Genomic DNA, 22622 nt, shown 5'->3' with positions numbered 1-22622 from the left:
TAAAGAATTTATTGCACACAATAGATATTCCTATTCTTGTCCAGTTTATTAGAGAAATATTTACAAAGGTTCTAAAACTATACTGTAGACTTTCTGCAAAAAAACAATGAAAATCAGACTAAGTACATAAATATTGTAAGTGTACAAAAATTTTACAGTAGAGTAAGCTATAATTAACATTCTCAAAAATACTATTGGCCTAATAGTAGAGACAGACAGTTATACAGTGTTTTAACTCATGATAATCTGTCCTGTCTTGGAAATATATACCATAATGTACAAAGAAGAGGTAGAGATAAAATGATAGCTTTGATAAATATTTTCGGGTTTTGTAAAGTAAGTCGCCATTTGTTAGGTATTCCAAGAAGGGTATTATTTTCAAAGCAAAGAAAGAAAGATGAATATTTACAAACAAGTTCAAAACCAGTGTCTACATTTTCTCACCTATCTAATTGATTTTGTACAAGGAAGCCAGTCGGTTAACATTTCTGCATCTTGGATTTCATATTGTTCCTGCAGGTTAAAAATGCCATGTTAGCAGGAGCCATAGGAATTATCTTGTACTCAGATCCAGCTGACTATTCTGCCCCTGGGGTGCAGCCTTATCCCAAAGGATGGAACCTTCCTGGAACCGCAGCACAGAGAGGAAATGTGCTGAATTTGAATGGTGCCGGTGACCCACTCACTCCAGGCTATCCAGCTAAAGGTAGTGGTCAAGTCAGTTGGTCTACCAGCTGTGAAATATACTCCTTATTCTTTTGGAAGAATGAAAGCACACATCCATTGAGTAACTGAAAATGGTGTGCACTTACACCATTTGGATTACTGCTACAAAGAAAGCCAAAGTATTTCCCTTGCACCTTATTTGATTTTATCACTTTTCATGGGGCTTGAACTTGGCCCCTAAGCATTTTTTACTCAAGGCTAGCACTCTAGCACTTGAGCCACAACTTCCCTTATAGTTATGTTTGTTTTCTTTTTTTTAATAGGGAGCTGGCAGTGTGTGAAGATAATTGTAGAAAAGTCTCATGGAGGGGCCGGGAATTTGGCCCAGTGGTTAAAAGTGCTAGCATGCACGAAGACCCGGGTTCGATTCCTTGGTACCACATACATAGAAAAAAGCCGGAAGTGGTGCTGAGGCTCAAGTGGTACAGCTCTAGCCTTGAAAAGTCCAAGGACAGTGCTCAAGCCCTGAGCTCAAGCCCAGGACTGGCAATATATATACCATGTAACCCTTCTCTTAATTACAATAAAAAAAAGAAAAGTCTCATGGACTTTCCTCATATCTCAGCCTTTGTGTAGCTACAGCACCTGGCCTCATATTACTTTAGCTTTAAATTTCCATGAAGTATATGATTAGTAGAGAGATATCCAACTGAAACTTTCTTTTTCCCTTATTAGAGTAGAGGGTTAGTGACTGCCTTCATCCTCAAGGAATTACTGCACTCAACAGCTAGAAGCTAGATTTACTAGATTATAAAAAAAAAATATCTTTAGGCATTTTATCCTTTATTTAGATTATATGTTTCAACTTTTGAAGTTAATGAATTTTAATGTTATTTTAAATCTGATATTTGAAGTTTCAACATATGGGAAACCAACTTCTCTGAAAAGAAGGACAATATTCTCTGATTGCAATTTCTTTTCTCTTGCCTTGTTGTATTTGCTAGGACTTCTAGTACCATTGATCAGAACTGGTTAGCATGATTGTCCCTGTCTTATTCCTGTTCAAATGGGGAAAATATATGATCATTTTCTGTTAAATATAATTTTATACCTATATATTTTATAGACTGTTACTGTCACACAGAGGAAATTCAATTCTGATCTAATGTGATTGGAATTGTTTTTAGGAGTATATACTAGTGTTTCCAAATACTTTTTCTGTGTATATGAGGGTGATAATATATTACAGGTAAATTTTGTTAAGCAATACTTGTTTTGTGGTTTTTGGTTTTTGGGCTTTTTTGTGGGTCAGGGTGCTTGAACTCGGCCTGGGCAGTGTCACAGAGCTCTTCAGCTCAGGGCTAGCACACTATCCCTGGGCCTGAGCTCTTCAGCTCAAGGATATTGCTCTGCCCTGAGCCAAGCCCCACTTCCGGTTTTCTAGAGTTTAATTGGGGATAAGAGTCTCAGAGGTCCTTTTGTGCCTGGGCTGGCTTTGAACCTAGATCCTCAGATCTCAGTCTCCTGAGTACCTAGGATTACAGGTATTAGCCACCACACCTGGCACAATGCTTGTTTTTTTATCTTTAAACCAACACTGCCATTCTGGGATAAACTTTGCTTAATTCAGGTACATTGCTATTTTATGTATTACTTAGTGAGTTTTCTAAATCGTTATCAAGCTGATATACAGAGGGGTCACAGTTACATTAGTCAAGTAAAGAGATGACTAAGAGGCTGGGAATGTGGCTTAGTGCTTGCCTAGCATGCATGAAGTCCTGGGTTCAAATCCTTAATACCACATAAACAGAAAAAGCCAGAAGCAGCACTGTTGCTCAAGTGGTAGACTGCTGGCCTTGAACAAAAGAAGCTCAGGGACAGTGCCCAGGCCCTTTGATGAAGCCTCAGGACTAGGGGAAGATTGGGGAAGGCCCCAAATTTTAAGAAACAGCTTTGTTTGTGGTCACAATAAAGACTGAAAATTTATGTTTCTGTGTCATTTTGGAGCCAGAGTAATTCTGATCACTTGGAATGAGTCAGGGGCAAATCTACTTTTGTCTGTAAATTCTCACAATGCAGATGAGTTCGAGATTGCCTTTGTAGGTATTTTAAAACAACAAATTAAATTATTTAATAAAAAATATGACTGTTCAAGGATTCTCTTATAAACCTTGATGGTTCGTGTTTTCCAAGGACTTTTGTCTATTTAAGTTTTAAAATTTGTTTGTATAAAGTTATTGATGATATTTTCTTCTTCTTTTGCCATGCTTTTTCCCTTTCTTTGGGTCTTATTACCTATATTCACAGTTTCTTCCTTTTTTTGTTGCCAGTCTTTCCAGAAGGTTTTCAATTTTATTGATATTCCTAAAGATCTAGCTTTGGGATTCCAATTTTAGTCAGTTATTTTTGTTTCTTTTGTATTTTTTAGATTTGTTTGCTCTTATATTTATTATATCCTGTCTTGCTTATATTTTGACCTTTATTTTCTTCTCTTTGTATCTTAGGTAAAATCTGGTTTTATTTTTGGTACTGTCTTTTTTTCTAAGATAAATGTTTAGTTTGATAATTTTCTCTCCTGAATAGTGCTTTATTTGCAACCTGCAGTGTTTTTATTTCTATTCAGTTTCAAACACTCTTATCATTTTTCTTTTCTACTTTGACCTAATGTTTATTTATAAATGTGTAATTTAAGGTTTCAAACATTGAGGTATCTCTACATATTTTTCTCAGATTGATTTCTTATTAATTGCCACAGTGATGAGAGAATATACTTTGTGTGACTTTTTTACATTTATTGAAACAAGTTTTATGGTTTAGAATATAGTCTAATAATATTCCATATATGCTTGAAAATAATATATACTCTTTCAGTTAAAGTATTAAAATATTCATTGACTCAAATTAACAGTATTATTTTAGTTATATGTATACTGTTTTTTCTATATGGTCCTGTTTTTTGTTTAAACAATTATAAACATAATAGGAAAAAATCTTATGGCATAATTTTTAGTCAATTTAAACATTGTTTCAGACATGAATGTAAAACCTATTTCTTTTTTAGTATTATTATTGTTTTTGCTGGAGCCAAAGTTCTAGTGAAATTTGAAGACAGGAAATATTTTTCTAATATTCCTTTAAAAGAATATTACATTACTGTTTTATGTTTTCCCTCTGTTTCTAATTTTTGAGATGCATTTCTCTAACCATTTGATTTGCTGATAGGTGTTTGCCTTAAATTTATTAAGCACTTACGTAATTTCATTGTGAACATTTGTGTGTGTGTCTCTATGTTTATATATATATATATGTATATATGTCAAAATCTTGCATGAAAATTTCTATAGTATAAATTCCTAGGGCTGGTGTGGATGAATAATAATGTATATTCTTTGGATGTTTGTGGTAGGCAAAATTTCTTTTTCAAAATTGTGACAAAGTGTATGTATCCCAAGGTAATCTTAATGTCTTCGAATTATTAGAAAACCTTTTCAGAGAATCATACTAATATCTGGAGAAGATAAAATATTTTTATAAAATTTAGGAGAATTGTGTGCATATATAAAATAAATTTGAGGCTATAAGCTCTATAACTAATATTCTTAAAATATAAGTGACAAAATCTTTGTGGTTGTATTGAAGAAGCCATATTGAGTGAAGCAATCCTTGACTCTTAGGGAACTTGAAATTTTTATGTACTTTCAACCAGGTGTGGAAGTTCACACCTGTAATAATAGCTATTCAGGAGGCTGAGATCTGAGGATTATGGTTCAAAGCCAGCCTGGGCACAAAAATTCCATGAGATTCTTATCTCCAATTAACCACCAGAAAACAGGATGTGCTGTGGCACAAGCAGTATGACAGTAGTCTTGAGCTGAAGAGCTCATGGACAGTACCTAGACCCAGAGTTGAAATCCACTGACTGAAAAACAAATTATGTACTTTAAAGTACACAGCATATATGTAATAGTAATTCAAGAAATTCCTCCATACTTCCTTCTTCAGATTCCAAAATTGTTTTTATTTTTGCATTTGATTTTACAGAGTACACTTTCAGACTTAATGTTGAAGATGGAGTGGGAATCCCCAAAATACCTGTACATCCTATCGGATATACTGATGCAGAAATATTACTACGGTATATAGCATTTTAGTTGGTATGATAGTAAGAAATTTTGCCTTAAGATATCCATTTCTGATCTAAAATCAGTATTATATACTGTGGTAAAAAAATAAATTCTTGTAATAAAATAACTGCTGAAGTAAGTACAATAGAACAGATTTTGTTCTATAAGAATAGTCAATTTATTGACAAAGAAATACCAATAAAATATTGCTCTCTTTGCTACAAATAAATTTCTTAAATGCAAAACTGAAAAAATAAAACATTAAATATTGATTTGATTTTTCCCATTTCTTGGAATTCCTTGACTGCTCATTAGATATCTGTACTTTGTAATGTAAAAATATGATCTTATGTATAATTTACCAAATCAGTAATATCAAACCATTACTGAATTATCCTCTAGCTTATTTTTTATATATAATATGAGGGTATCAATATTTCTTTCTGATCTGTTATTATGAAATCATAATGGTTATTGTAGTAGTATCTAGATTGTGGGAAATCTTAATTCATGTTGGCTGCCATTGTAGTCTATAGCTGATATGCCTTAATCTGTTGCCCATCTTTTTTGTTGGTATTTTTTTGTTTTTTGTTTTTGTTTTTCTTTTTTTGTCATGGGACTTGAACTCTGGGTCTGGACACTGTCCCTGAGCTCTTCAGCTCAAGGATAGAACTCTACGCCTTGAGCCACAGCGCCATTTCTGGTTTTCTGGTTAATTGGAGACAAGAATCTCATGGATTTTCTGCCTGGGCTGGCTTTGAACCATGATTCTCAGATCTCAGCCTTCTGAGTAGCTAGGATTACAGGCTTGAGCTACTGATGCCTGGCTCCATCTTCCATTTTTAATATCTGCCCCTGGACAATACAATGCTTTCTTGATGCCACCCTTTGCAGTCAGTACTATCTTTACAAATTAATTTCTTTGTGGCACAGTCAGTTTTATATTGTAGCTATTTTCCCCACATACATAACTAAGGTCTTAGGCAAGAATGTTGTGACTTCCCATCTGCCTCATCGTTTTAACTCTTCTTTTTAGTTCATATAACTAACACATTTTCTGTAATATGTTCATCTCCTTTATGAATCTTGCTAGAATATGAGCCCAAGAAAGGCAGGGAGTTTTGACAACTTGTTCGATAAAGATTTATCAGATATAGAGTGAGACATTTTATTACCTTCAACTTCATTATTTCTTCTTAGAAATTTAACCTCAATATTTTTCTGTTATTATCTCCTGTAAGCCACTTGGGTGGACCTGCCTCACCTGATGAGACCTGGAAGGGAACACTTAATGTTGCTTACAAAATTGGGCCTGGCTTTACAGGCAGTGACACTTCCAGGTAATTTTGTTGTTTGACTACTAACTTTCATACTGAAGTTGGAGTGGAGCATCAAGTCAAATTAAAGGAAGGAGGCATAAAGAGGAAGAGCGAAAGGAAATAATAGTTATTGAAAGTGTGTTCTCTATACATTAATCAATTAAAATGAGTAAATCACTTAGCTATAAGTAATTAGACTTACTATAATTATTGTTTTAATGTGTTATAAGCAGTATAGTACAGGAATAAACACAATCATATAGAAAGAATAAAAATTTTCCATTAGTTAAGAAAACTACAAAGATCAGATTATAGCAAACAGAGAAATAGCATCAATTAGGCAGAATTTTGAGAACTTTGATTTGTCTGAGATGCTGACGTGGGGGTTGGGATGTTAACACTGATAAGTCAGATTTAAAACAGCTGTTTTATTAAAAATAATTTTAGGCAATTATTTTCCATACTTTTTTTGAGCAATTGATCCTTTGAGTTGGTATTAGAAACTCAATTATCAAGTTTATTTATACCCTCTTAAAGTAGGAACTTACAATGAAAAACAAAAGCTTCTAGGGGGCTGGGAGTTTGGCATAGTGGTAAAAGGCTTGCCTAATATGCATGAAGCCCTGGGTTTGATTTCTTGGTACCACATATGCCGAAAAAGCCAAAAGTGATGTGGTAGAGTACTAGCCTTGGTTAAAAAGTAAATAAATAAAATATAAAAGCTCAAGGACTGTGCCAAGTCCCTGAGTTCTAGCCCCCAAATTGAAAAAAAAATAATTCTAGGAACTGGTGACTTATACCTCTAATTTTAGCTAATCTGTACAGGGATAAAAACCTGGAGAGTCTCTGTCTTCAAAATAATCAGCATAAAGCTGGGCTGGTATTGTGGCACAAGTGGTTAGACTTTTTTTTAACTGCTTTCTTTTTCTATGTAAAGAATTTTCTTTAAGCCAGGTACAGTGGTTCATGCCTGTAATCCTAGCTACTCAGAAGGCTAAGATCTGAGGATCAAGTTTCAAAGCCAGCGCAGGCACAAAAGGACCTGAGACTCTTATCTCCAATCAACCTCTAGAGAATGGAAAGTGGGCCTTGACTCAAGGGTAAGGCAGTAGCCTTTAGCTGAAGAGTTCCAGACAGCGCCCTGGCCTAGTTCCAGCTTCATGACTCACAAAAGAAAAAGAAAAAAAAGAAATGACACAGTGCTGTTCATTCCCTAGATACTACCTCATCACAATAAATAGACTTGTAAAGATGAGATGAGACTACCACTGACATAATATGGTATAATGTCTTAGAGAACTTAAAAAAGTAAGTCAGTACTTACATTGTACTTCATCTAAATGAACAATAATAAGTACAACATAATGGACTTTACATAACTTTATCAATACACTTAATTTTGGTAGGGGAACAGTACATGCTCTTGAACACAGGGCCCTATCCTTTCTCTTGGCTTTTTTTTTTAATCAACACTTGGGCTCTGCAACTTGAGCTATACCTCCATTTGCACCTTTTTGCTAGTTAATTGGTGATGATTCTCATGGACTTTTCCACTTGGACTGGCACTGAACTGTGATCCTCAGATATAGTCCTCTAGTTTTGCTTTTGATTTTGTGTGTGTCTGTGTGTTTGTGAAATTTTTCAAATGAATAACAGCACGACGTGTTTGCTCACTAGGGTAACTATAAACACATGAATAATACATTGTGATGTGACAGTATGGCAGCTTGATTATAGGCAATAGAACCTTCCAGCTCTTTTACAATTTCAGGTGCCACTGTCATGTATGATCTTTTTCTGATTGGCTACACTGTCTTGCTTGAATTATGTGATTAGGTAGGTTATATTTATTTAAGTTTAAAAATCAATACCCAGGACCTCTAGTACAATATTTAAAGTTATACACAAATATCAACAATACAGTAATCAGGAAAGTGGAATATTAATAAAGAATTTTTAAAACTTTCACTTTAAGGTAAATAAATGCTTAGGTATAAGAAGCGGTTTGTCAGAAGTGGCATTGTGGTTCAATGTGGTTGAGTGATAGACTTGAGCTAAAGAGCTCAGGGGCAACAACCAGGACCAGTGTTTAAGCCCCATGACTGACCAGAAAAAAAAATAAAGCAGTCTGTCACGTTGCCATCATCTTCTTTGCTAATGGTTCAACCATTTAAAGAGATGGTTTTAGGTGGCAGACATGTGTGAGTCTAAAGTGACAATTTTTTGTAGTTCTGAGAATTTTCCTAACAAAACAAAGGAAGAAAATCGTAAATATAATGCCATATATAAAATGATATTTATCCTTTCTGAAATTCTAGGAAAGTTCAAATGCATGTTCACAATACCAATACAATTACAAGGATTTACAATGTGATTGGAACGATTAGGGGATGTGTGGAACCTGGTAAGTCACTGAATTACCATCAAACAAATGTGGGGAGCAGAAGGGAATTCTACAGCTCTATAAAAAATTTGCACTACACTGTTGGTTTTTTTTGGGAGGGGGGAATCTGGAGCTGGGGAATATTTAAATTAAATGTATAAATTATTCTCCAGACAGGTATGTTATTCTGGGAGGCCACCGGGATTCTTGGGTATTTGGAGGGATTGACCCAACTACTGGAACTGCAGTTCTGCAGGAAATTGCTCAAAGTTTTGGAAAACTGTTAAAGGCAGGTAAATAACATTTATTTGGTAGGTGCTGACAGAAAATGACATGTTTTATACTCCTCCCTTTTAAGTTGGTGTCCCTAATCATGTAATAATGATTACAGGTTGGCGACCTAGGAGAACCATCATTTTTGCCAGCTGGGATGCTGAAGAATTCGGATTACTCGGTTCCACCGAATGGGCGGAGGTAATTAAAACAAGCAAGGGCTTTGTTATTTATCTTGTTGATTATGCTTTGTCTCCAAGAAATATTTATATATTTATATATATTTATATACCTACATCTATCTAGTAATTACAATACATATATTCCTAATTGACACAGAAAATTATACATATAAAATATATCATGCATATATAATGTAGAGATATATAATAAATATATGCAATGGAATATTACATGCATTATATATTACATTATTTGTATGTATATGTCTTTATAGATGTGCAGATATAAAGACTATCACAGATCCTATTGCTTCACATGAATTTGGCAAATGATTCAAGATGCTACTTTCACAAAACCAAATGATACACATTTGTGCCATTTGTAATCAAAGGCTATATTTACTCACTGTCAATATTTCTTTTATATATTTTGTGAAAATTAAATCTGTAAACTTAGAAGATAATCAAATAGAAGGGGTGTCTGTGTGTGTGTGTGAGTGTGTGTGTGTGTGTGTGTGTGATGGCATGAGCCATCAGCACCCAGCTCAGAAGGCTGGTTTTACCTTTGACAACTGATAAATCTGTAAATTACTTGATTACTTGGTTTTGTTTTTTAAATTTTACTTTTGTTAGGTCTGAACTCAGGGACTGAGCACTATCCTGAACTTTTTTATTCAAAACTAATGTTGTACCATTCTGAGCCACAGTGCCACTTGTTTTTTTGGTAGTTAGTTGGAGAAAAGAGTCTCACAGCCTTTCCTGTCATAGCTGGGTTTGAAACATGGTACTTAGATTTCAGCCTCCTGAGTAGCTAAGATTACAGGCATAAGCCACCAATCCCAGCTAGTAACCTACTTTATAATTTTACAGGATTTTAAAAAATCATCTTTCAGATAAGATGTTTACTTTCATTTGCTCTTAATTCTTTCCTTAGTCCCTTTCTTTTATCCTCCTCCCTGAGCTTTCTTTTTGAGTAATTTGTAAATTTTTATGTGTTTAACACAATCTCACACATGTTTTATAGACTGGCACACTAAGTAACTATTTGGCTTTTGCTCCACCATTTGTCCATTATTTGTGAGTCCAGATTCCATGGAAGTGTCATAAAGCATAGTACAGTTTGCCATTGTGAGTAGTTCAAAATAATGTCCTCCCTTGACTTGACAAAATAGTAAGACATAGATGAATCATATGAATATCAGAGTGAAGTCATATGCAATTATTTGACTGATGGCACTTTTCCTTTGTTGATAATACTTACATTGAAATTTTTAGTTTCTTCAATAGGAACATGAAGCAAATAGCTCATTTAAATCAATCAAATATCATTCATTAAATTCATTTGTTTTGAGAAATATTTTTATGATACCTGCACATATAAATACATCTGTCTGTTTTAGAAGCTCAAATGAACAGAGATACAAAACAAAATAAGTATGCTTTGTATTACTTTTGTAATTACTTTTGTTAATTATATGCACATAAGATGAAGAGACAATTTCAATTCTCTTCAATTTTCTACAAATTCTGTCATATTCAGCAACATCTTTAACATCTATAAATACAAGTAGGGGATTCTCTTTATTTACACCACAAATGTTATAGAGACTTTCTTTGCATTTCTCAATAAGGAATACTACACAGCCAACCCTGAGAACTGTGGTTAGGTGAATAGCCATGAAGTAGTGGCGTAAGTTATCCCTTGCTATGTCGTGGTTCATTGAGTGGTACTTCGTGAATTTTCAACATTCCCTGGAACTTAGCTCCTGCAATAGGCGAGGGACCACTACTTACAATTTATTTCAACACACACCCACACACATACACACCAAAAAACAAATACCGTGATACAGTGAAGCCCCAACGAGTGAATTGTGATTTAGTGAGGGACAACTATAATCATGTTTGTTGTTCAAACAAGATCAACAAGATGATGGAATTTATTAGTACCATGGACAAATAAGCTTTGTGATGGTTACCCCCTCCCACCACTCTACCACTAGGCCAAATTCCCATCCCCCCCTTTGTGATGTTTTTGTGTAATAACTTTTTCTCAGTTAATGAGCAACAGAGAGGAAGACAAAGAGACAGGTAAATTTGAAGGGCGACCTCGGCACATTCCTTTTCTGTGTGATGCTTTCTTGGCTGTATTTTATGGATTTTGGTAGTCCTGTTTTTGTCCTAAAATGTCCTTCCCTCTTTTCCAACAATTTTTTTCCTCTGCTTTGCTGTCCTTTGTAAAAATTCTTTCAGTACCCGTTTGTTTTTTTATAAACTTGAGTTACTCTATTTTTCATTGTTAATGCAAGAACTGTTTCTAGGTGTCCACTCCTAGTAGATTTTAGAATTTGATGCTGTAAGTATTCATCCTTGGGGATGTCTATTGGAAAATACAAATTTCAGGTCTGCCTTTGATCTAGAACAGGGCAACAATTTTGAAACCTCCCTCCTGGCATATTCTGATTCAGAGAATCAGAAGCCACATATGAAAATGCATTTTTCTTTGAGTCTCTTTGATGATACTATAAACTGAAATTATACCTCATAATATTCTGACTAGTTTTACTCACATTAATGTTGTCCATCATTTAGTTATCCTCATTTCTCAGGATCTATGGTCAGAATTAAGATTGCTTTTATAAAGCATGTGAAAACCATTCTTTCACTCTTACTTTATTTATATTTTCACCAAGTAAATGCTGTAAGTTAGGTCACAACTTTGCTTCAACTACAGGAGAATGTGAAAGTACTCCAGGAGAGAAGTGTTGCATATATCAATTCAGATTCGTCTATCGAAGGTAAGTTTTATTTGAAACTGAAATAAAATGCAGATAATTTACTTCAAGTATTTTATGGTAATTAAAGAGTATATTAAGTTTGAATTCTACAAACTCTCACCTGTCAACTATCTCAGATGCTTATTTTATGCTACAAGATTCCTCACTAATAATTTCATTTACAATTGTATCATAGGGAAATATATTTTTATCAATCACAACCATTCACAACTAAGCTACTATTCCTAATTTCTTTAGTATATATATTTTAAATAGCTTGAATTACTCCTTAAAATTCTAGTATTAATCACATTTTTCTATTGATAAAGGAATTTGTTTGAAATATTTCTGAGACTAACTCATGCAGGAAATATTTCCTTCATGAAATAGCATTTTCTACATTTATTGGGTGAGTATGAAGTAAGCACAATCTACAACTTGATTTTTTTTATTTTGTGTAAGTATAATGGTTTGAACTTAGTTGTCTCTAATGGTTAGTTTTGTATCACTAACTCTAGCTCAGCTTTTTGTTGGGTAATTGGCAAGGTCATCTCACAGACATTTCTACTTGGGCTGGCTTTCAACCAGAACCTCCTAAATAGCTGGATGAAAAGATGTGAGCCAGGAGTGTGTAGCTTTTACATTATAACATTTGCCTTGAATTCTTATTCCTCCTAGATGAATATCAGAACTTTTATCTACTCTTGTCTAGTGCTTTGATACACACCATTACATTCATGGAAGAATGAAGAATTAATTCTGTGCTCTTGTCATGTTCCTTTGGCAATGTCTTCCCAAGAGATTCTTGTACAGGATAGTGGTTTCATAGCTGTGGAAGCTGCTTCCTTAACTGTTAAAGTCTACCTTTCCCTTCTTCATTCCAAAACACATTCTGTAATATCTTTCACTCTTGAAATGTCCTTTCCATCATGGAAATTGTACCTCTGATTTATTTACTGTTATATCTTGATTGAAGTTAGAAGATACTAGAGTGTGGTAGTGTGATCCTAGGATTCTGGGAGTGGAAGCAGGAGGATCAAGAGCTCAAGACCAGTCTGAATTATATAGAGAGTTTACTGGTCAGCTTGAAATACAAGCCAAGTTTTGTGTCTCAAAAAGAAGTATTTGAAGTAAATATAAATGGTATTTCATTTCTAAGTAATAATATTTTTGTTTTATCTATTTTCAGGCAATTACACTATACGAATTGACTGTACACCTCTTCTTTATCAATTGGTGTATAAATTGACAAAAGAGGTATAGAAAGAGATCTGATTTCCTAATGTTTTCTGATGAGTGTATCAATGAATAACAGTAGCACTTATTTTTCAAGTGATAACAGTGCATTGCAGACTTTTAAGCAAAACTTAGGTGCCAACATGAAAAGGATAATGTTTGTGAAAATTTTGAAAATCTCTAGAAAAGTTTGTCAGCATAAACAGGAAATTGTATCTTAGGTACTTTGCAAAATTGTCCACAGTCACAAATCATAAAGGAACATGAATTTGGACAAGACCTTTTCCTTGATATTTTCAAAAAGATATTTTTCTATAAATGATAATGATACATAAATATTTATATCAATAGTTAGCAAAAGTTGATACCAACTAGTATATTGTTTTATGCTGGTTTAAATTTGTTTGCTTCTACATCTAATCTCCAGTATGTAATTTATCTTCTTAGATTTCTAGCCCTGATGATGGTTTTGAGAGTAAATCACTTTATGAAAGTTGGCTGGAAAAAGACCCTTCACCTGAAAATAAAGATCATCCTAGGTAAATTAATGTATTTGTATCTTTCCTACCACAGGATTAAGTTATGACTCCTGTTTCTCAAACATACAATTAATAATGTATATAAAGTTAATAAAGTAATCTTCTGTCCAATCATTATCAGCACAGCCAAATCTTTAACCTCCAAAGGAGGACAAAAGGATCTAAATTTGCAAATTTTAGCTAAAATGATTTTTTGCAACTTTATTAGTCATTATTTAGCATCCTTACCTAAAAATCCCTGCAGATAAGTAACAGGTGCATTAATAAATAATACAACTAAAAAAACAGTGATAAAGGAAATTAGATGACATATTATTTCTAAATTTATTCAGGGGAATTAGCAACTAAAATATGTGCTTACAAACATTTAGATTTTATAGAAGTACTTTATTTTGCCCCTTACCAGATTTGGATTTTTCTTTACCACTCTAGGTAGATTTTCCCTACAGCCAAGCCCTTGGTAGAACTGTTTTTAGTACCCGCTTCATGTCATATCCCAAATCCCAGATCAATATTGTGAAATTTCAAGAATTTTTCTATTATAAAATTTCATGAGCCAGGCGCAGTGGCTCATGCTTGTAATCTTAGTTACTCGGGAGGCTGATATCTAAGGATTGGGGTTCAAAGCCAGCACAGGCACTAAAGTCAGTGAGATTCTTAACTCCAATTAACCACCAGAAAACTGGAAGTGTCACTGTGGCTCAAGGGGTAGGGCTGTTGCCTTGAGCTGAAGAGTTCAGGGACAGCACCCAGGAAGAGTCCAAGCCCCATGATTGATTAAAAATAAAATAAAATTCATAATCTGCCAGGTACTAGAGGCTCGCGCCTTTAATCCTAACTACTCCAGATCTGAGTAGGATCTATTACCTGAAGATGACAGAAGCCAGCCCAGGTTGAAAGTCTATAAGAATGTTTTTCTTCAATCAATTAAGTATCACATAAGCTGGAAGTGGAGCTGTAGCTCAAGTGGTAGAGTGCTAGCCTTGAATAAAATAGCTCTGGGACAGTGCCCAGGCCCTGAGTTCAATTCCCAAGACCAGCATAGTTTCATAACAAAAATAGTCAAATGAAAATGCATTTAAAACCATCCAGGGTGACTTCAATCACCAGTTATCACCAAAACATAAATTAAAAATACAAACACACAAAAATCTCAATCTCGAAAACACATTTAAGGGTCTAATAGCTTGGGAATTTTATAGTTAAGATCTTTTTTGCTGTTCTTGTTAATTGTACTAGTTCTGGGGCTTGGTCTCAGTTGCTGGGTGCTGTTCTCCTTTTGAGCCATAGCTCCACCCCAGGTTTTTGATAGTTAATTGGAGATCAGCCTGAAGGACTTTCCTGCCTGTTGGCTTCAAACTACAGTCCTCAGATCTCAGCCTCCTAAGAAGCTAGGATTACAGGTGTGAACCACCACTCTGCCCCAGTACCTAACATTATATTAAATGTCCATTAAGAATGTGTAATTGTATATCCTGATTACTGAACTTTATTATAACAATAAGTTTTTAAATTTTATTTTATTGTCAGAGTCATGTATAGAAGGTTTACAGTTACATTCATAAGGTAATGAATACATTACTTCTTGAACATTAACAAAAGGTTTTTTCTATGTCTTACAATATATATGTCTAGTTGTATATAAATATGTATACATGAATAGACAATGACTTTTAAAAGCAAAGAAATATATCACCATTGTGCTTTATGTTTATTATTTATTTTATTTTTATTTGTTGATCATGGGGCTTATACTCAGGGATTGAGCATTTTTGCTCAAGGTTGGCATTCTACCACTTTGAGCCACAACTCCATTTCCTGTTTATAGTGGTTAATTGGAGATAGTTGTCTCATGGCCTTTTCTGCGGGGCTTTAAACTGTCCTCAGATCTCGGCTTCCTGAGTGGCTGGGATTATAGACATGAGCCACCAGTGCCCAACTTTATTGATTTCTAAAATTATCTTTAAGTAGTTTTGCAAAGGTGTTAACATTTAACAAAACAGTTTATGAACACAATATATCTGATCAATGTCACTCACCCATTTCAACAGTCTCACAATTTACTGCTGAAATGAAACAAGGCACACAGATTTTTTATGATCTTAACCATACATTTTCTGTGGGTGTTCTCTTATTACACTGTAGTGTGTGTGTGTGTGTGTGTGTGTGTGTGTGTGTGTGTGTTCACATTCCTCAAGACCTAGTATTCTCCCTTAGCTTTTTGAGTCATGTATGATGCTCTACTACTTGAGGCACACCTCCAGCCTGGATTCTTTCTGGAAAATTGGAAATAAAATCTCATAGACTGTTTCATGGTCTGAGACTTGTACTTTTGTATGTTGTTTTTCCTGAACTGCCTTAGATACTCTAGGTATCAGCCTAGTGCATGGCTCTCATTCTTTTTTTTTTCTTTTCTGGCAGTCCTGAGCTAGAACTCAGGGCCTGGGCACTGTCCTTGGGCTTTCTCAAGACTAGCATTCTACAACTTGAGCCACAGCACCACTTCTGGCTTTTATCTGTGTATGTGGTACCAAGGAATCGAACCCAGGACTTCGTGCATGCTAAGCGAGTATTCTACCACTAGACCAAGCTCTCAGCCCTGCTTCAAGTTCTTATATAGGTTATAGCTTCATTCCTCCCTCCCCATCTAAACAAGTACCACAGGTGGTGAAACGTCAGAAGACAACATTCTTATTATGAAGCAGCTTTTGCAGCAATATTCAACTCTGGTTGTACCCAGTGCAGATGTGTAATATATTTTGACAGTCTTCCAGCAAATGATAGGAAAATATCTTGAAAGTAGGTTAGCTTTTTAGTACTCTTTTATGTTCTTTGTAATTCCTTGCTCTATTCAATCTCCTATCAATTTGATTTGTATTGTTTATTTTTCACAAGCTTATATTTATTTATCTATATTCTACATTTAGAATCAATAAGCTTGGATCTGGAAGTGATTTTGAAGCTTATTTTCAGAGACTTGGAATTGCTTCAGGCAGAGCACGTTACACTAAAAATAGGGTAAGGCATTTTATCATTTTAAATAGATAGTTTATGTGTAAGTTAAACTTTGTACTACATTGAAAAACCTAATGTAAAAAATCATAAAGAGGTTATTTTGGCTTACAGTTCCAGAGGTTTCTGATCAGAGCCAATTGTCCTTATTGCTTTTAATCCTATTGTAAGCAGGAACACATGATAAAGGAGCAGATGGAAAACAAAAAGGAGAAAAGAAGGGGCTGAATCGCCCCCACTCCTTCAAAGTCCTGACATAAGGACATAAGACCTCCCACTAGACCTGGCTCTTGAAGGCTCCATGAGCCTTTGAGGACATTCCACATCCACACTCCAGTAGATTATGAATATTCTGTGAATGAGGAACTCTGTACCAAAGTTGTTGCAACTGACACTAGTAGGATATTGACCTGAGAGGAGTTCCAGAAATAGAGATAGCCTGTCTGTCTGCTTCTTTGTACACAGACTAAGAAATAAATTAAGGTATTTTGAAAATACTTTGATCTTAATACTATTCACACAGAAATGCCAGATCCTTAGCGGGTTATCACTGTTAAGCAATTCTTATACTTTATTGGAAAAATCTTATTTCCTAGACAGTCTTTTAGGTTCTGATATGCTTTTCTGGAGAAAAGGTACAGATAGAGAACATGTTCTGTTGGAAGTATGCTAACCTAAGATTCTCTGTTGCCATGGATACCTTTATGCCTAACACTAGCCAATGCTCCTTGAGTAGAAAACAAATCAATTTCCTCAACATTTTAATGCTTCTGTTCTGTACTTGATGCATTATTATCATTGCTACTTGAGCATCTTGATGATACACAACTACTGGAATGCAGCCAAAGAAAACTCACCACATTGGCTTATCTAAATTATCAATCACATCAGAAGTCTACATTAGTAGACATGGGATTTTCATAGTTTTAATTAACTTTCAGCTCAAAAGTACAATATTCCAAGATCTTGGTCATTAAATAGTCATATACAATTTGATTATTCAATATATATCTAAGAAGAGAGTAAGGAAATCAGCTCCTGAATATTAAAATGTCAGTTTATAAGTTCTGGATACCAACACTCATTAAGTACCATTGGCAGTTGGATGCTGGTGGCTTCCACCTTAGCTGCTCAGGTGCTACAAAGCCAGCCCAGGAAAGAAAGTCAGTGACATTCTTATTGCCAATAAATTACTCAGAAACAGACAGAAGAGAAACTGTGGCTCAAGTATTAAAGTGCTAGCCTTGAGCACAAAGAGGCTCAGGGTCAGGGACAGTTCCCAGTCCCTGAGTTCAAGGCCCAGAACCAGCATCAAAACAAAAGTACCATTGGCCTTTCAGCAACATGGGTTTGAACTGAATAGTTCCACTTACATTCAAATTGTTTTGACAATTTGCAAGAAATTGAAAAATCTTACAAAGTGCATATTCTAGAGATATAATAAATTCTTCTCTGCTATGAATGCATAAAATATGAATGTATATGTTTATCTTGTTAACACCATAAAATGTATAAAATGTATTATTAGAAATTGAAAAGTGATCAGAATGTTATACAAACTATATGTATAGTAGAAAGCAATGTGAGCATAAGTGAAGTCATAGTATAAAATTATAAGTGCAAAATTAATTATAATACATATTGAGCCATTGAAATAATTTCATTGTTATGTCTTTTTAGTGAACTCCAGTGGTATCTGTTTGTAATGTCACATGATCTGAACCTGTCTGCTTGGATGATTTCTCCCCCAAAGTTAAATCTATAAAAAGTGCTTTCTTATATCCCTCGTATATTTTTCACCATGTTTTCTTTATTTGTATTGTCATTAATTTAAACAAAAATATCTGTTTCCTAAGTTTCTATCTATGTGCCTAAGACTAAGCACATGGTTAGATGGGAAAGAGATTGATACAGGATTTTAAAAAATAATACCAAAAGCAGTCAGAGTGACTACACAGATAATAAGGTAGTAGATGGTACAAAGGTAGTAGATGGTAAAAGATAAAGTTAAGATAGGAAGACTCGAGAACTCAAAAATTTCACAGGATATCTCTATGTAGTGACATAATAATGTATGTACATTATTGCTGGGATCTTTCTCGGATGTCTAAGAGGGGGGTAAGATGGCGACAGAGCCCACGAATAATCCTGGGAACACAGACTCCAGAGACCAGACTCTAGGTGCAGATCTAACTTTATTTTAGAAAACAGGCTCGCTAAATACAGATCGAGTGGTGGCCGCCACATCAGCAAATAGGGACCTCCCTGAATGTGACTGTCAGCCAATGGTGTCCTGAGACACACCCCACTCGCCTGGAGTATCCGGGAACTCCTACTCCAGGCAGGAGGGGCCAGGCGCCCTCTGGCTCCAGTCTGCTTGTGTCACTGAGTGTGTACTTGCTTCTGAAGCACAGGTGGCAAGCAGCGGGGCTCCTATACCACTAGCTAGAAGTCCCCATGCAGTATAGTAAGCTCTTCATTGTGAGATCAGGATTAAATGGTATTTGGTTGAAGAGGCTTTAAGAAGAGAGGGAAGACTTTAAATGCATCATAATTTTGCTCTGTATATAGTTAAGTGTCAAAAACTTTTCATCCCTAATCCAAAGATAATTTTAAACTACACAAATGCAATTTGAATATATATTTCTTAATTTTACTTATCAGGGACTCTTGTTTATAAAAAGTTGTAAGAAGCAGAATTTGAAATCAAGTTTACATAAATTGTAAAATGAATCTTTATCTTTATAAAACTTTAAATCAGTGAACAATTTGAATGTAATGATTTATTAGACTTTCTTTTTACTTTTTGCTTTTTATAATGAAACTCAGAATACTGTATAATTTTCTTGTACTCATTTCTGTGATTTTATAAAATGTTTTGACTTACTTATTTACTCTTATGTCACTCTTCATTTTAGAGAACAGAAAAATATAGCAATTACCCAATGTACCACACAATTTATGAGACATTTGAACTAGTGGAGAATTTTTATGACCCTTCATTTAAAAAACAGCTCTCGGTGGCTCAGTTACGAGGAGCACTGGTGTATGAACTTGCTGACTCGACAATCATTCCTTTCAATATTCAAGACTATGCAAACACTTTGAAAACTTACTCAGAAAGCATCTTCAATTTATCTAAGAAATATGGGCAACAACTGACAGAAAATGGAGTGTCATTTGGTAAGATAATTTATATGTATTTTTTGCCAGTCTTGGGCCTTGAACTCAGTGCCTGAGCACTGTTCTTGGGCTTTCTCAAGGCTAGAGCTCTACCACTGGAGCCACAGCATCATTTCCTGCTTTTTTTATGTGGTACTAAGTAATTGAACCTGGGTCTTTGTTCATGCTAGGCAAGCACTCTTACCACTAGGCCAAACTCCTGACCCTATTTGTATTTTTTAAGTTAGAACTTGAAGGTATTATCTGCTATCTGCTATCCTGATCAGTGTATAATATTTCATTCTAGAACTACCCTTTTTCTCCTGTTCTCTGACTTCCAGACAAAAGTTTTAAATTAATACCTCTTTATGAACCTGATTTAATCTAATGAGTCTAAAATGAATCCATTGTGGTTGAGTTAGTGCTGCAAACCCTGAATCCATAAATATTGTCCTGCATTACTAAAATATTTTTTAGCTTGATTGTATTGGTTGACACTCAGTCACAGCACTTGAGAACCAGAGGCAGAAGTAATTCTAGTTTGAGTCCAGATTATATTACAGCTACTTAGTGAGGCACTGCCTCAAAATAAAAGTCTTTTTTTTCTCCTACTGAAAAATACAACCATATTATGAAATGACTGAAAAATAGAGGAAACCATCTGTTCCACTGACTACAGTGTTATTATTATCCATTAGCTTTTATCTACATGAAGGATTTTTATATGGTGTAAGCAGGCTTTCTTTTTATAACTGGCTACGCAGAGTCCTTACTTTACTCCAGGTACTTGCCCTATCCAGTGTGGACAAAATATGTTATGCTGTAGTGTTCAGCATTGCATCTAAAAGTAGTTCCAAGACTCAGATACTCACTCTACCCTTTCATCTCTGTAACCCTTGTAAAGTTAACCTCTCTAAGCAGAGATGAATTGAAAAAAGAATATAACATGTTTCAGAAAATGTTATGTGGTGCATAGTAGTAGTGGTAGCTGGTGCTAAGCAAATATTGAGATCAATGTTAGTGCTTAGTAAGTATTGCCTTTTGCTAGTGTCATGTACTAAGTGCTATTTTTTCCTGAGAAACACACACACACACACACACACACACACATATGAAACAAAAATTTTTCAAAGAATAGAAAGCTTTTAAATTATTCAAAGTAACTACAAGGAGTGGTCAATGACTGCTTTTGAATATAATTTTGAACACTGTAATTTAAGGATTAGTAGTGTATGTATGAAATTATGAAGAACTATAGATATAATGAAATAGAAAGGAAACAGAACAAAGGCCAGGCACTGGTAGAACACCTATAATCCTAGATACTTGGGAGGCCAAGGTCTTAAATTTGCAATTAGAAGCCAGAACAGTCAGGCAAGACCTCAAGGCTCAAAAAGCTAGAAGTGGATCTCTGGCCAAGTGGTAGAGTGGTAGCTTCGAGTGCAAAATCTCAGGGAGTCGAAAAGCTCAGGGTCAGTGCTTAGACCCTGAGTTACAGCCCAGTAGAGAGAGACCAGGGGCAGGGAGTGGGGAGTAAGGATCAAAGGTAGCAGTATGAGGAATATGGGGCAGAAGAGCAAAGATGAAGAGGGAGAGAGACATAGGAAATTTGGTTATTTCTGAGTAATTGGAATATCTCTGAATTATGAAAAGGATTAAAAAAAAACTGGAGACACAAGCCGAGCCTACAAAAAGAACACAAGTGATCCTATGACTGTGTAGAATTTAGGAACCCTCCTAAGACTGTCCTTTGGTGAATTTTCTCTGTTTGGTAGAAGTTAGGGTCCAAACAAGAGACAGATAATAATAAGCTCAGTGGAAAACCTTTTTTGTACCTCTAACCACTTACTTTCTTGGGAAGCTCTTGCTATCTGTTTATGCCATTCTCTTCACTTCCATTGGTGCCTATATCATTGGAAAAATTTTTTTTTCTGGCTCAACAATCGTATGTCTCCTCTTGATTTGCCTCATTTCCTTCATCTAGTGACAGCCGAGCAGTCCCTAGAAAGTGTTTTCATGAAGGACAAGGCATGGTGAGTGAAGGAATACATAATCTGCACACACTGTTTCCAGATGTTTGCCTTCCGGTGGCCTTATGTACCACTATCGAAAATATTCTTGCCACAGTTATCATCAACTGTGTTACTATACCCTAGGGGCACACTTCAGTTCTCATCTTGATTTCTGTATTTGGAACTTAAAATCTTCTGTATTGGTCTCTTAGCTCCCATCATATCTCTTACTAGATTATTTAATTTGAACATAATTGAAAAACAAGTAGAGCTTAATGAAAGAAAATATAGGATCAGTGTCCATATATGGAAGGTACCACCTCCTAGATGTGTAACGTAACAGAAATCTTGTGGTGTGAGAGTAAATGCTTTATCAGTAAGTGAATATTGTATTCCCTATTGTGCCTGCATCATAGAATTGATGAAGTCCTAAGTAAATAATGTTAAGACCTATTAGAAGGCAATACTACTTAGAAGACAACAAGTTATGATTTTTAAAAATGTTATCACTTTCCTTAGAAACTTAAGGAGTGAGACAAGTTTAGTCATACCAAACCTGATCCATTTTTCCAGAGTGTGGGCATATAAGTTTATCACAAGTTGCCTTTTAAATAAGAACTTAAATGTATTATGTGAGAGTAAGGAGTGATACTGTTTGAATTTTGAAATTATTACAGGAGTTATATCTCATTTGCAAATGTGCCTGGTGTTTCACTATAGTAATTGTCCCAAATAATGTATAGCAAATGAATAATAGGTTTTGATAAAGTGTAGTGTAGGTCAAATAATGATTCATGTAATAGGCAATTAAAGGATAATTCCTTAAAAATCAATTGAGCCAATTGTTAATATTCACACAATGTTTAAAATAATTTATAGTATCATGACTCTGCAAGAAATCTCAAGTAGAAAATGGTTCTAGTACATATTCAATTAC

At 34.9% G+C, this 22622-nt stretch overlaps 1 protein-coding gene across 4 annotated transcripts in view; it reads left to right on the top strand.

The window, feature by feature from the left end:
- The window catches only part of Naalad2 (N-acetylated alpha-linked acidic dipeptidase 2), a 40245-nt gene that overhangs the window by 11859 nt on the left and 5764 nt on the right, over positions 1-22622 (top strand). For 3 of the 4 annotated variants that reach the window (XM_090342478.1, XM_090342479.1, XM_090342481.1), the window contains 11 exons: positions 520-706; positions 4708-4801; positions 6032-6130; positions 8428-8513; positions 8666-8785; positions 8884-8966; positions 11682-11745; positions 12914-12981; positions 13408-13499; positions 16427-16517; positions 19430-19694. In XM_090342478.1, coding sequence (XP_090198604.1) covers positions 520-706; positions 4708-4801; positions 6032-6130; positions 8428-8513; positions 8666-8785; positions 8884-8966; positions 11682-11745; positions 12914-12981; positions 13408-13499; positions 16427-16517; positions 19430-19694 — 1249 coding nt within the window. Of the gene's footprint in view, positions 1-519; positions 707-4707; positions 4802-6031; positions 6131-8427; positions 8514-8665; positions 8786-8883; positions 8967-11681; positions 11746-12913; positions 12982-13407; positions 13500-16426; positions 16518-19429; positions 19695-21657; positions 21707-22622 lie in introns of all 4 variants that reach the window. The other variant, XM_090342480.1, reaches the window with a different exon arrangement.

This window comes from Megascapheus bottae, chromosome 12, assembly GCF_031878675.1.
Source record: "Megascapheus bottae isolate mThoBot1 chromosome 12, mThoBot2.hap1, whole genome shotgun sequence".
Taxonomy (NCBI): Eukaryota; Metazoa; Chordata; class Mammalia; order Rodentia; family Geomyidae; genus Megascapheus; species Megascapheus bottae.
This window is presented reverse-complemented; position numbering and strand designations above follow the sequence as displayed.